Below are 12736 nucleotides of genomic sequence, written 5' to 3'. Positions count from 1 at the left end.
GCAGTTGTGTAGAAAGAGAGAAAGACTTAAAAGCCACAGAGAGCAGCAAGAGTTAAAAAAAAAAACATTTTAAAAGGAGTACAAAAGTATAAAGCAGAAATTATTCTAATTCTACCCCAGTTCTACAGTTTGTATAACTAGTTAGTAATATGAAACACTTTACTTAACTCAACAGTTCTTTTGTATATTTTGTAAACACCATCTGATTGTACTGTTTCTTAAACTGGATCACATTGGCTACACTATTTGACTTCTTTACTAATCCATTCCATGAATTACAATATTTTTTTGAAAATAAAATCATTTTATTTTCTCAAAAAAAGACAATTGCGCCTTAAAACCTGGTGCGCCCTGTGTACAAATTAATTCTGGTTGTGCTTTAAGACCTTGAATCAATTATTTTTGGTACATGGTGTAATGGTAAGTGTGACTGGTAGATGGCAGTCACACATAAGCGATACCAAAGTCGTGTGCACAAAGTATGAACAACTGAACAACAGGCGCCATGTTTGTTACCTAAGGCGTGTACGGCTGTGCCCCAAAGCATGCAGTTGAGTCGTACTGATGTTAGTTTTCCTGACACAATAAACCGAAAATTAATGCCTCTAAATATAGTTCTAAATATAGTCCAGCTCATAACCTTACAAAAAAACATGCTTTTATTTCTTCAAAGTAGTATATATGATAATAATTTAGGGGCAATTTTGTGGCTGTTTTTGATGCATTCCACTGCTATTGTTCATGCACGCTCTCGCCAGCGAAATGTGCGTCAGAAAATTTGATTTCATCCCAAACATTGTTTACATCATTGTTTACATTTTGACTCGGAAACTCTTTATTTCTTTAATCAAAAATATTAAAATTAAGTGATTTGGTGCATTTGCAAACAGCTAAAACTGTGTACAATGCAAACTATCCAAAACTGCTGTCCAAAAAGGTACAACAATTAATATATGTAATAAAACCTTAGAGAAATAGAACTTAAAACATTTGTATGAACGTGCAACACCTAAAATTTTTAGCATATCACTATGTGGAATACAAGTATGGATTGGATTAAGCAAATAAGTCAAACAATGTCCTAATATGATCCAGTTTCAGAAATTGTTGCATCACATATTTCCAATGTTTCATTACAACACATCCAAAAAGGAATAGGAAGAAGCAGAACTTATTTAATCCTACCCGTTTTCATATCATAGAAGTTTATCCATTTTTTTGTTCTCTGTAACAGAACAGTAAATAAATAAATAAATATATATGCAAAAGGTAAGTAAAAAAAAACAACTAAATATATAGATATAGGGGCGGCATAGGTTTTGGTAGAGTAGCCGTGCCTGCAACTTGAGGGTTCCAGGTCCGATTCCCGCTTCCGCCATCCTAGTCACTGCCGTTGTGTCCTTGGGCAAGAAACTTCACCCACCAGCTCCCAGTGCCACCCACACTGGTTTAAATGAAACTTAGATATTGGTTTTCACTTTGTAAAGCGCTTTGAGTCACTAGAGAAAAGCGCTATATAAATATTATTCACTTCACATTCACATATACTATTATCCATCCATCCATTTTCTACCGCTTGTCCCTTAAGGGGTCGCGGGTTTTTTTTTTTATTTAAAAAGGTGGAAGATGTTTAGCATTATTGTTATTCTTTGTACTTTATTAATAATGTAAAGTGTTTTAGGAGTTTCTTAAAGTGAATCATATTGGTGTTTTGTTTGATTGTAATGCTAAATCTGTTCTATATTTTAATTCCACATACTGATATGCTAAAGGTTTAAAGTGTTGTGCATAGTTTGCTTTGTACATCATTTTAGCTGTTTGCAAATACACCAAATCGTTGAATTTCAATAATTGTGATTTAATCGATAAAGGGTCTGTATGTTTTCTACATCCAACATTATATATTATTGTAATTTATCTTTTTTGTACCACAGTTCGTGAATGAAGCGCAGATTTGTAGTTATTGCCTCTATTTCTACACAATAACTCAGATACAGTAACACTAGTGAGCAGTAAAGAATATGAAATGATTTGTGGTCCAGAACATATATTGGTGTGTTTCTTGCAGCTTTATATGTTGCATATTTTATACATGAGGTTTCTAGTCCATTTTATCATCTATTATTACACCCAAAACTATGTTTTCTTTTACCCTTTTACCCATCTAGTTGTATTTCTCTTTCACTTTCCATTTTACTGTTACAAAATAGCATTATTTTATTTTTGCTGAATTTCAAGGCTAGTCTGTTTTTGTCAAACCATCTTTTTAATGTGTTCATTTCTTCAGTTATTATTTGTATAAGCTTTTGTTTGTTCCCTCCTAAACAAAACACAGTCATGTCATCCGCAAATAATCTGATTTTTTAGTCCTTTGTAACTTTACAAATGTCGTTCATATTAATATTGTACAAAACCCGTTTCCATATGAGTTGGGAAATTGTGTTAGATGTAAATATAAACGGAATACAATGATTTGCAAATAATTTTCAACCCATATTCAGTTGAATATGCTACAAAGACAACATCTTTGATGTTCAAACTGATAAAAAAAATTTTTTTTGCAAATAATCATTAACTATAGAATTTGATGCCAGCAACACTTGACAAAGAAGTTGGGAAAGGTGGCAATAAATACTGATAGAGATGAGGAATGCTCATCAAACACTTATTTGGAACATCCCACATGTGTACGGGCTAATTGGGAACAGGTGGGTGCCATGATTGGGTATAAAAACAACTTCCCAAAAAATGCTCAGTTTTTTACAAGAAGGATGGGGAGAGGTACACCCCTTTCTCCACAACTGCGTGAGCAAATAGTCAAACAGTTTAAGAACAACGTTTCTCAAAGTGCAATTGCAAGAAATTTAGGGATATCAACATCTACGGTCCTTAATACCATCAAAAGGTTCAGAAAATCTGGAAAAATCACTCCACATGGTCGGAAACCAACATTGAATGACCGTGACCTTCAATTCCTCAGACAGCACTGTATCAAAAACTGACATCAATCTCTAAAGGATATCACCACATGGGCTCAGGAACACTTCAGAAAACCACTGTCACTAAATACAGTTTGTGCTACATCTGTAAGTGCAAGTTAAAGCTCTACTATGCAAAGCGAAAGCCATTTATCAACAACACCCAGAAAAAACGCCGGCTTTTCTGGGCCCGAGATCATCTAAGATGGACTGATGCAAAGTGGAAAATTGTTCTGTGGTCTGACGAGTTAGTTTTTGTAAATATTCGACATCGTGTCATCTGGACCAAAGGGGAAGCGAACCATCCAGACTGTTATCGACGCAAAGTTCAAAAGCCAGCATCTGTGATGGTATGGGGGTGCATTAGTACCCAAGGTATGCGTAACTTACACATCGGTGAAGGCACCATTAATAATGAGAGGTACATACAGGTTTTGGAACAACTGTCTTTTTCATGGACGCCCCTGCTTATTTCAGCAAGACAATGCCAATCCACATTCACCACGTGTTACAACAGCGTGGCTTTGTAAGAAAAGAGTGCGGGTACTTTCCTGGCCTGCCTGCAGTCCAGACATGTGTGGAAGCGTAAAATACGACAGCGAAGACCATGGACTGTTAAACGATTGAAGCTCTATATAAAACAACAATGGGAAAGAATTCCACTTTTAAAGTTTCAAAAATTAGTTTCCTCAGCTCCCAAACGTTTATTGAGTGCTGTTAAAAGAAAATGTGATATAACACAGTGGTGAACATGCCCTTTCCCAACTACTTTGGCACGTGTTGTAGCCATGAATTTCAAAATAAATTATTATTTGCAAAAAAAAAAGTTTATGAGTTTGAACATCAAATATCTTGTCTTTGTAGTGCATTTAATCGAATACGGGTTGAAAAGGATTTGCAAATCATTGTATTCCGTTTATATTTACATCTAACGCAATTTCCCAACTCATATGGAAACAGGGTTTGTACAATTTTGGTCGGAAAAAATTTGTTCTCCTGTCTTCACATATTTATTCCTGTTGGTTAAGTAACTTCTCACCTAGTTTAAGACCAACCTTCTGATGCTCTACAGTTCTAATTAGTTTGATATTCTGATTGATTGTGTCAACTGCTTTTGTTAAATTCATAAACACTGCAGCTGAAATAGGCTACAGCACACCCTGCAACTCCAAACGGGAAAAAGCGGTAGAATAGGATCGATGAATGGATGCAGCAGCACATTTTTTACTATCTATCGAATTGACGATGTTACGATCCGCTGCCCGGATCGTTTGTTATTTGGACTTCTAAATTTGTGCACTTCCCTGTTTTTTCTGTTACCATGGTTTCTGATTTGTCCCACCTGCTCTTGTTTTACGCGCACTGGTGTCTTGATTATTGCGTCAGTATTTAAGCCTGCCTTTTTCATTTACTCGTCCTCGTCTCGTAAGTTTTGCTACACGCAATCGATGACTTCATGGACTCCCCTCTATGGTAACATACTGTTTTGGACTCACTATTTTTCTTGTATAGCTTGCTGTTTTCCTAGCTCACATGCTAGCTCCTTGTTTTGCCGGTTGTGCCTCGAGCAAGTGTTCTGTTTTGTTTCCCTAACTCACATGTTAGTAGCTCTTTGTTTGCCTTTTCTGCTTTAGCACCAGTCTTTTTGTTCCTAGTCAGTTTTGAGTTTTAATAAATCATTATTTCTTACCTGTATGCTGTGTCCGAGCCCGATCTGCATCTTGGAAGAAGCACCACTTGCATCACGATGCCACAAAGACGTCACAGATGATCTCTTCCATTATTTTGCTTAATACCATTGATGTTTAAATATTGGCTCTGTATCCGTATTGGCTGTGAGTGTTTCATTTTTATTTATGAATTTGTCCAATCTGATCTTAAACAGTTTTTCATTTGTTTTAGAAAATTGTGGAAGTAGAGAAACAGGTGTGGAGTTTGTAAACTGGTGTATATTTCCAGTCTTATAAATTTTATATTGGAATGTGTCTGTTTAAAATGATAGGTTTTCTTTGTTAAAGGTTCTGCAATCTTTTCAAAAGGATTCCATATAAATTCCGCTACAATCAGTTGAGGTCTTGACTTTACATTTTTTTTTACAATATTATTATTATTTCCTTTTTTGTCACACCTTCTAAGAGCATCGAGTTGGGGTTTTTATCTATGGCGTCATTCGAGTCCTCAACTGACTTGGGATCCGGAATCTTTTCCTCTAGATTTCGTCCAATGTTAACAAAGAACTTCTCAAAGTTTTTAACTACTTTGTTCATATCGTCATCTTCAACATTTCCGTCTGAGAAGTATTTAGGATGCCACATGTTGCACTCACATTATTTTTGTTCCAGTCTAATAATTGACAAATATTATTTCCTATAATATGGCAGTAAGCTTGTTATTATATGTCCTGTACTTGTTTTCTGCCTCTGTAGAGCTTTGTTTCATACATTTTTTATGTTCTGAAATCTGAATTTCTCCTCCGGGACTAATAAAGTATATCCATCCATCCATTGTTCTACCGTGTGTCCCTTTTGGGGTCGCGGGGGGTGCTGGAACCTATCTCAGCTGCATTCCGGCGAAAGGTGGTGTACACATTCTAGACATATGATTGACGATAATGTATTCTTCTGGTTGCAAGAATTTTTCAGTACTTTGGTCATCCATGATTGACTGCTTCTCTTTTACATTTTACGAAGTTGTTTCAATGGACAGTTTGTCATAAAGCATCACGTAAGTATAAAAACAATTACCATATGCATCAGAATCAGAAAAGCTTTTATTGCCATTGTTTGAGAACGATTCACAAACTACAAATTTTACGTGGCGCAATTGTGCAACATAAAAGACATATAACACAGAATAGAATAACATGAGCTGTAACTGAGCTATCAGATCTTGCTATTGTTCATGTGTCTGATGGCCGAGGGGAAAAAACTGTTCAGGTGGCGGAAGGTGTGGGTCTGGATGGACCGTGGTCTCCTGCTTGAGGGGAGAAGGGGAGAATATTTTATGTCCAGGGTGAGAAGAGTCAGCTGTGATCCGACCCACACGCCTCCTGGTCCTGGAGGAGAACAGGTCCTGGAGGGGTGGGAGTTTGCAGCCAATCATCTTCTCAGCAGCACGTACGATGCGCTGCAGTCGATGCTTGTGGCGACGGGGAACCACACGGGGATGGAGGAGGTGAGGATGGACTCGATGATTGCTGAGTAGAACTGCACCAGCATCTCAGTTGGCACTTTCAGTTTTTTCAGCTGCCACAGGAAGTACATCCTCTGCTGGGCCTTCTTGATGTGGGAGCTAATGGTAGGCTCCCACTTCAGGTCCTGGGTGATGGTGGTGCCCTGGAAACGGATGGAGTCCACAATGGAGACGGGGATGGGAAAGTCAATCAGGGTGAGGGGGGGTGGTGGGGCTGTGCTTTTCCTGAAGTCCATGATCATCTCCACTGTTTTCTGGGCGTTCAGCTCCAGGTTGTTGAGGCTGCACCGGGACGCCAGCCGGTCCACCTCTCTCCTGTAGGAAGACTCGTCGCCATCTGAGATGAGCCCGATGAGAGTAGTAATGTCCGCAAACTTGAGCAGCTTTACCCACTGGTGACTGGGGGTGCAGTCGTTTGTGTACAGGGAGAAGACCCAGGGGGAAAGTACACAGCCCTGAGGAGTACCAGTGTTCGTGGTTCGACTGTCCGAGACAAGCTTCCCCAGCCGCACGTGCTGTCTTCTGTCCGTCAGGGAGTCATTGATCCAACTGCAGAGGGAGTCGGGCACACTGAGCTGGTATAGCTTGTCTTGTAGCAGTCCAGGGAGGATGGTGTTGAAGGCAGAGCTGAAGTCCACAAATAGGATCCTGGCGTAGGTTCCTGGGGAGTCCAGATGCTCCAGGATGAAGTGGAGGGCCAGGTTCACTGCATCATCCACAGACCTGTTCGCTTTGCAGGCGAACTGCAGTGGGTCCAGGAGGGTGGCGGTGATGTCCTTGAGGTGGGGCAGGACCAAGCACTCAAAGGACTTCATGACCAAACACATCAGCGCCACCGGCCTGTAGTCATTAAGTGCTGTGATCCAAACTTTTTTGGGGACAGGGACGATGGTGGAGGTCTTGAAACAGGACGGGACGCGGCATAGCTCCAGAGAGGTGTTAAAAATGTCAATGAAGACAGGAGCCAGCTGATCCGCACAGTGTCTCAGTGGAGGGGGAGACACCATCAGGCCCGGGGGCCTTCCGCGTGTTCAGCTTCAAGAACTGCCGGCGTACATCCTCTTCTCGGATGGAGAGGGCCTTTGGTGAAGTCCTGTGATGTTCTTGGAGTCCTTTAAGTCCTTTAATGTAGCGCTGGAGTTGGTGGGGCGAGGTGATGGTGGGAGGAGCAGAGCTTTGATGAGCTGAAGGCCGTTCGTGACGACAGTGATGTGTGTTGAGGCCCTCTACATCATGTTCACATGGTCCCAACTTTGATCTCTCAGATCATTCTTGAAAGCGGTCATACTTTGTTCTGTGCAGATTGTTCCTAATGTCTTTTAATCATGGATGTTCCTTTTCTTGTAGTTTTCGTCATAGATTGTGAAAACTAGCAGATGATCACTGATGCTATTATTATGGCCTAGTGATTTTAGAATATAAACTCATTGTGTTAATACATTCATCTATGGACTTTTGTTTGTTAGGCTTCAAGAGGTCAATGTTGAAGTCTCCACATAAGAACACATAAAAAAGATGTTAAAGTTCCCTTAATGTGAGTTTTCAAATGGATACATGTTTGACTTGTGATCTATATATGCAGCTGATTAATATGTTCCTATTTTTTTTGTGACATATTTCAATGGTTAAACAATAAAAAATCTTATCAGTAGCTAATGACATATTTTTTACCACTTTGTAGTTTAAGTTCTTCATCATGAACACAGTTACTCTCTCTCCGTTGCTGTTGGTTCTATATGAAAAAATTATAAATATCTGATATATTTTTGTTCCTATCCTTCCAATTCAAAATCATTTTCTTTTTTGGCATTTATCGATTTTTCTGAGATAGCGATCACATCATTGAATTGTTCCAAAACATGCTTCATGTTGTTTTTGTTTGCATACAAACTTCTACTATTATAATGAATAATCAACAGCTTTTTTTTTTCATTTTAATGTTTCTATTATGTTGTTCATCTGCGTAATAAAAACAAGTATTTTTTGTGTGAAAGAAAACAATTGTATCTAGATTCATATCCTCATCTAATTTTGAAGGTTTTCAGTTCCATATATTCCTGTTCAGCAGTCTTTTGTGTTTCTCAATAAATGTATATTAGTGGAGAAGAATTTGCACCTCAGCACAGATCTTCTTCTTCGGTTTTCCTTTAGAGCGTTGTAATTTTGTAGTTAAATGTCAATATTTGTTTTCCGTCGAACTCCATTATTGTTGTTGTTGTTGTTTGGGTTGCTCTCTGTGTTACAAAATTTGTCCAGATCCTTGATGTGTTTGACGACAAGGACTCTTCCTTCTGGACCCCCATTCAGTTTGATGTAGATTTTGCAGTTGCCGATCCAGATTCCCTATATTTTCCACCATTTTTCAAGTATTCAAGTCATTTATGTATATATTCGTACCCGTCAGCTTTTTTCCCTGTGTCAGCAATGCCATTTCGGATTTCTTGTTGGCGAGCTTCACAATGATGACTGGCGTGGTGTTGTTGCCTCTTGTATTCAGTGGGATGCACGCATTAATGGTGTTAACAATGACATAGATTCTCTTTTATTGCAAAAAGCTGACCAATTGTTGCTCCTTTGAAGCGGTGTCTATGTCGTCTGTTTTTCCTCCATTGTCAACTACTCTTGAATAGAATCAAAGATTGATTCATAGCCCTGCAATGATGATGTCATTCTGTCGTGTAAACTGATCCATTTCCTCTATGATATTTTCCAAAACACTGTTATTCCCCAGATTGGTGATATTTTGTTGTCTGGCATTGAGCTGTTGTCTAAAATGCAGCCATCTCCTCCCTTGATTGATTGATTTATTGATTGATTGAAACTTTTATCAGCAGATTGCACAGTAAAGTACATATTCCGTAAAATTGACCACTAAATGGTAACACCTGAATACATTTTTCAACTTGTTTAAGTCGGGGTCCACGATAATCAAGTCATGGTAAATTCTTGAAGTCAGTGTTATCTAGTAGCAACTGTTGGCACAATGCTTCTATCACCACTTTAATGTTCTCCACAACACTGCTGTTGTCCCAATGGTTGTTGCCTTGCTGCTTGGCATTCGACTGTTAGCACAATGTTGCATTGTCCTCTTCCAGCTTCTCCACCTCCCGTTTTAATGCTGAGTTGTCTTCACTGAGACCCTTCAGTTCTTCTCTAAACCTTCTTAATTCCATCATATCATTACGAGATTATTTTCTGTCTCTGATAATCTGTTTTTGAAGATTTATGACACCATTGATAATATGTTCATGGAGATTGTTGATATCGCTTCGTACCTCATTTACATCGTTTTGTAAAGTTCCTACTGGCGCTTTTACGTCCGGTTCCACCTCTGGTAAGGCTGTATTACCCTGTTGACGACGTCTTGTCGTGCTCATGGTTGGTCGGCAGCGAAGTTGGTTTTGTTTTGCTTCCAGGGAAAGTGACGGCTCTAAGGTGTTTTTTCACCGTAGCTCACTTGTGTGGTCAGAATCGTTCAAAATATGTCCAACTTTTTCATTTTTTTTTCTAGCTTTGGGTAACGAGGCAACAGCTATAAGCTAGCATTTAACTAGTTAGCCTGCAGTTACGAGTTGAAGTCGAATATGTTAACAAACTTTCCTGTAGCTATGATCACAATTAGTAGTCGGGAGATTAAAGCTTTTAGTACATTTTTGGTAGAGCTCTTCTAGTTTTTGTCATCCTCGGAAAACAGGTAGTGACGTCCGGAGTGTTTAGAAAATACAAGAAAGAATAAGCCTGATGAACATTTTGAACCTTATTTAAAAATAGTATACATCTCATCATGTGAATCTAAACTTCTTAACCATTAATTTATACGAGCGTTATTTATTATCAATTTATGTTATTGGTATGTATTTAATTACTAATTGATTTATGTATTTACGTACTATTTTATTAAAATTAACTGTTGTGTTGCACATTGAGTACAAACAAATGTGTTAGAAAGGACTATGAAAGGAAAAGGGGTAGGATTAAATACGCTCTGATTTTTCCTAAAATCTTTCGGACATGTAGTCATGAGAAACTGAAAAAATGTGACGTACCATATTGTAATTGTATGCATGTTCGAAATAAACAAACACCATAACCATGTGTATTCCAAAACAACGCGCAAAGATAAAGTTGTAAAATTAATTATAATATAAAACAGTAACAGTTTTTACTGCAACATATAAAATCCTATCAAAAAAGGGTTATTAACAGCTGTTCTGTTACCTGAAAATGGTAGCTTGGTGCCATTCATTAAAAGACGCTTGTATCCTGCATTGTCTTCCTCAATGTCCATGGTTGTCGCTGTAGAAACACTCATGTTTCCTTTTGAAGGCAATAGTTGATCCAGTGTGGTACTATGAATAAAAGTTGTAGTGTTTGATTTGCAACAAATCCATTTGAATGTCAGTTTTAAGGAAATAAAACTTACCAGTCCTTGTAGATATGATGATATAAAAGTTGTTTTCTTAACAGCCAAAGCAAAAGCAGTAGAAGTACAGTGTGTATCTAATAAATTTTGTGCAGAGCAGTTCTTGGTAAAAGTCTGAGTTAGAGTCAAACTATTCTGCACTTGACATCGTGAGAAATGAAGCAGCTAGATTTCGGAAGCTCACTATTTCACAACATGAAACAATATCAGGAAGAAGCGATTTCACAAACCGCAAAGATGCTGAATGATCAGTTTTTATACCGTCAAACTTTTGAAAAAAAAAAAAAAAAAGAAGTCTGAGTCAGTTGTTTAACTTTCCCAACATTTTTATTTGTTACACAAAGAATCTCAAATTTGCTGATTCCACACATTTATGTACAATAAACATTTTCGGACAGAAACCTCAACGCCAGTTTTTGACTTTAGTTTTTTATATTTTACACACCATGAACCTCTGCATTATGTAAATTATATAAATATAAATGATGCAAAATCAACCACATTCATTTAATTGGCATTGTATATGATTTATGATTTATCATAATAAAGCAGAATCCAACTCCCTTTCCTGAACTTTTTCATGTTGCGTTTGTTTTTATCAAGTCTGATGGTAATGTTAGTTTTATTTCGGAAAGACACTGATACAACGTTTTTATTTCCGATACGATATCAGTGATGACGATATGATATGATACCGGCACAAATGATTCAAACTTTTATCATTTAGTAGTGTGGAAAGTTAGAAAAGGTTTGATCAAGTGAAATCATTCAAAACAGAAAACAATTGTAGGTGTGAAAAACACAAACCAATTTATTATTAACCGCCCGGAATAGGAGGGTTGCATAGGACATCACATAGTTTGTTTTTTTTCTTTGCGGCTTGATTCACATAATGGTCAAGCAGCTTGAATTTATTATTATAACAAGAGAAAGTGAGTGTAGAGTTTGAGTATTGCTGTTTTGTACTTGGGCGTTCCAGTCATTCAAATAGAGAGATAGGAAAGAGCTTTCATATATTCCCGAAAAAAATGGTTCATAAATGTAATAAAGTGAGGGAAGAAAAGAAAGTGTGTCAAAGGAAATGGCTCTTAAAAAAATCACTTTCATCATCTTTGTCACCGACGTCCCACTGGGTGTGAGTTTTCCTTGCCCTTATGTGGGCCTACCGAGGATGTCATAGTGGTTTGTGCAGCCCTTTGAGACACTAGTGATTTAGGGCTATATAAGTAAACATTGATTGATTGATTGATTGATCTTGTGGAATACAATTGGACCGCTTGTGTCTGCAGTGATTGATTTGAAAATGTTTGTTTGAACATTTGATTCGTTTGATAAACTTTCTGTGATGCAATCGAGTTTATTAGTATTGTTTGATAGCAGAACAAAATGTAAAGAAAAGACAATAGATCAAATTAGTTTGTGTCCTGTTTGGTTGCTATGCCTGAATATAACCACAAAGTCAAGTCCTATTAATAAATATTGTGATTGTTGGTCCGATCCACTGTGTTTTCATTGTCTATTTTCTTAACAGAAACTAATAGCGTAGTTGCTGTTGTGCAGAAAAGCCATGTGCTTTATTTGACACGGATAACCACATTATAGTGTCTTTAGTGCTGTTCGTTAGCATCAAGAAAATAGCCTCAATAGTATTAATAAACTATGAAGAAATCCCTTGTAGGCTCAACAACCTATACTGACTATTGATATCACCAGCAAACATTGTTGAACAATTAGGACATCTACAGCTAAATAATGAGAAAAAATATGAACTTCACAGCATAAAAACTGTCAGGGTCAAATACCATGAGACATTATAAAGACACAGAAACAGTGAATAGAAGACAAACTAGTGATTGCTTTTCTCGTACGATGAGAGTAACTGGAGCTAGTTGTCAGTTACAGGCTCCTAATTTACTCTGAAAACTTTCTCCACTCTCCTCGCCTTTCAATTCATTTGGGAAATCCCTACATTACAAACACACACACAGCTGCACTAGAGGAGGAGGGGGTATTTGCAGCTGTGTTGGAAACGTAACACCTGTGGTGAGAACTTAACACATGCAAATACAGAGTACAGAGGATACAGCAACTTCCTGCGTTGCTCTGGGCCATCTGCCAATTCCTCTTTGAAGTTGGCAGGTCA

The 12736-nt window shown here is 37.9% G+C and overlaps 1 protein-coding gene across 1 annotated transcript in view; it reads right to left on the bottom strand.

The window, feature by feature from the left end:
- Window positions 1–10793, bottom strand: part of LOC133558004 (C-type lectin domain family 4 member G-like) — a 36735-nt gene extending 25942 nt beyond the window's left edge. The window contains exons 1-2 of the mRNA XM_061909056.1: window positions 10594–10793; window positions 10389–10519 (exon numbers count right to left, since the gene is read on the bottom strand). Of these exons, the coding sequence (XP_061765040.1) occupies window positions 10389–10482 (94 nt within the window). The 5' untranslated portion in view covers window positions 10483–10519; window positions 10594–10793. The remainder of the gene's footprint in view (window positions 1–10388; window positions 10520–10593) is intronic.
- Window positions 10794–12736: the final 1943 nt, after the last annotated feature.

This window comes from Nerophis ophidion, linkage group LG01, assembly GCF_033978795.1.
Source record: "Nerophis ophidion isolate RoL-2023_Sa linkage group LG01, RoL_Noph_v1.0, whole genome shotgun sequence".
Classification (NCBI taxonomy): Eukaryota; Metazoa; Chordata; class Actinopteri; order Syngnathiformes; family Syngnathidae; genus Nerophis; species Nerophis ophidion.
The sequence above is the reverse complement of the archived record's forward strand: the minus strand, read 5'-3'. Positions and strand labels throughout refer to the sequence as shown.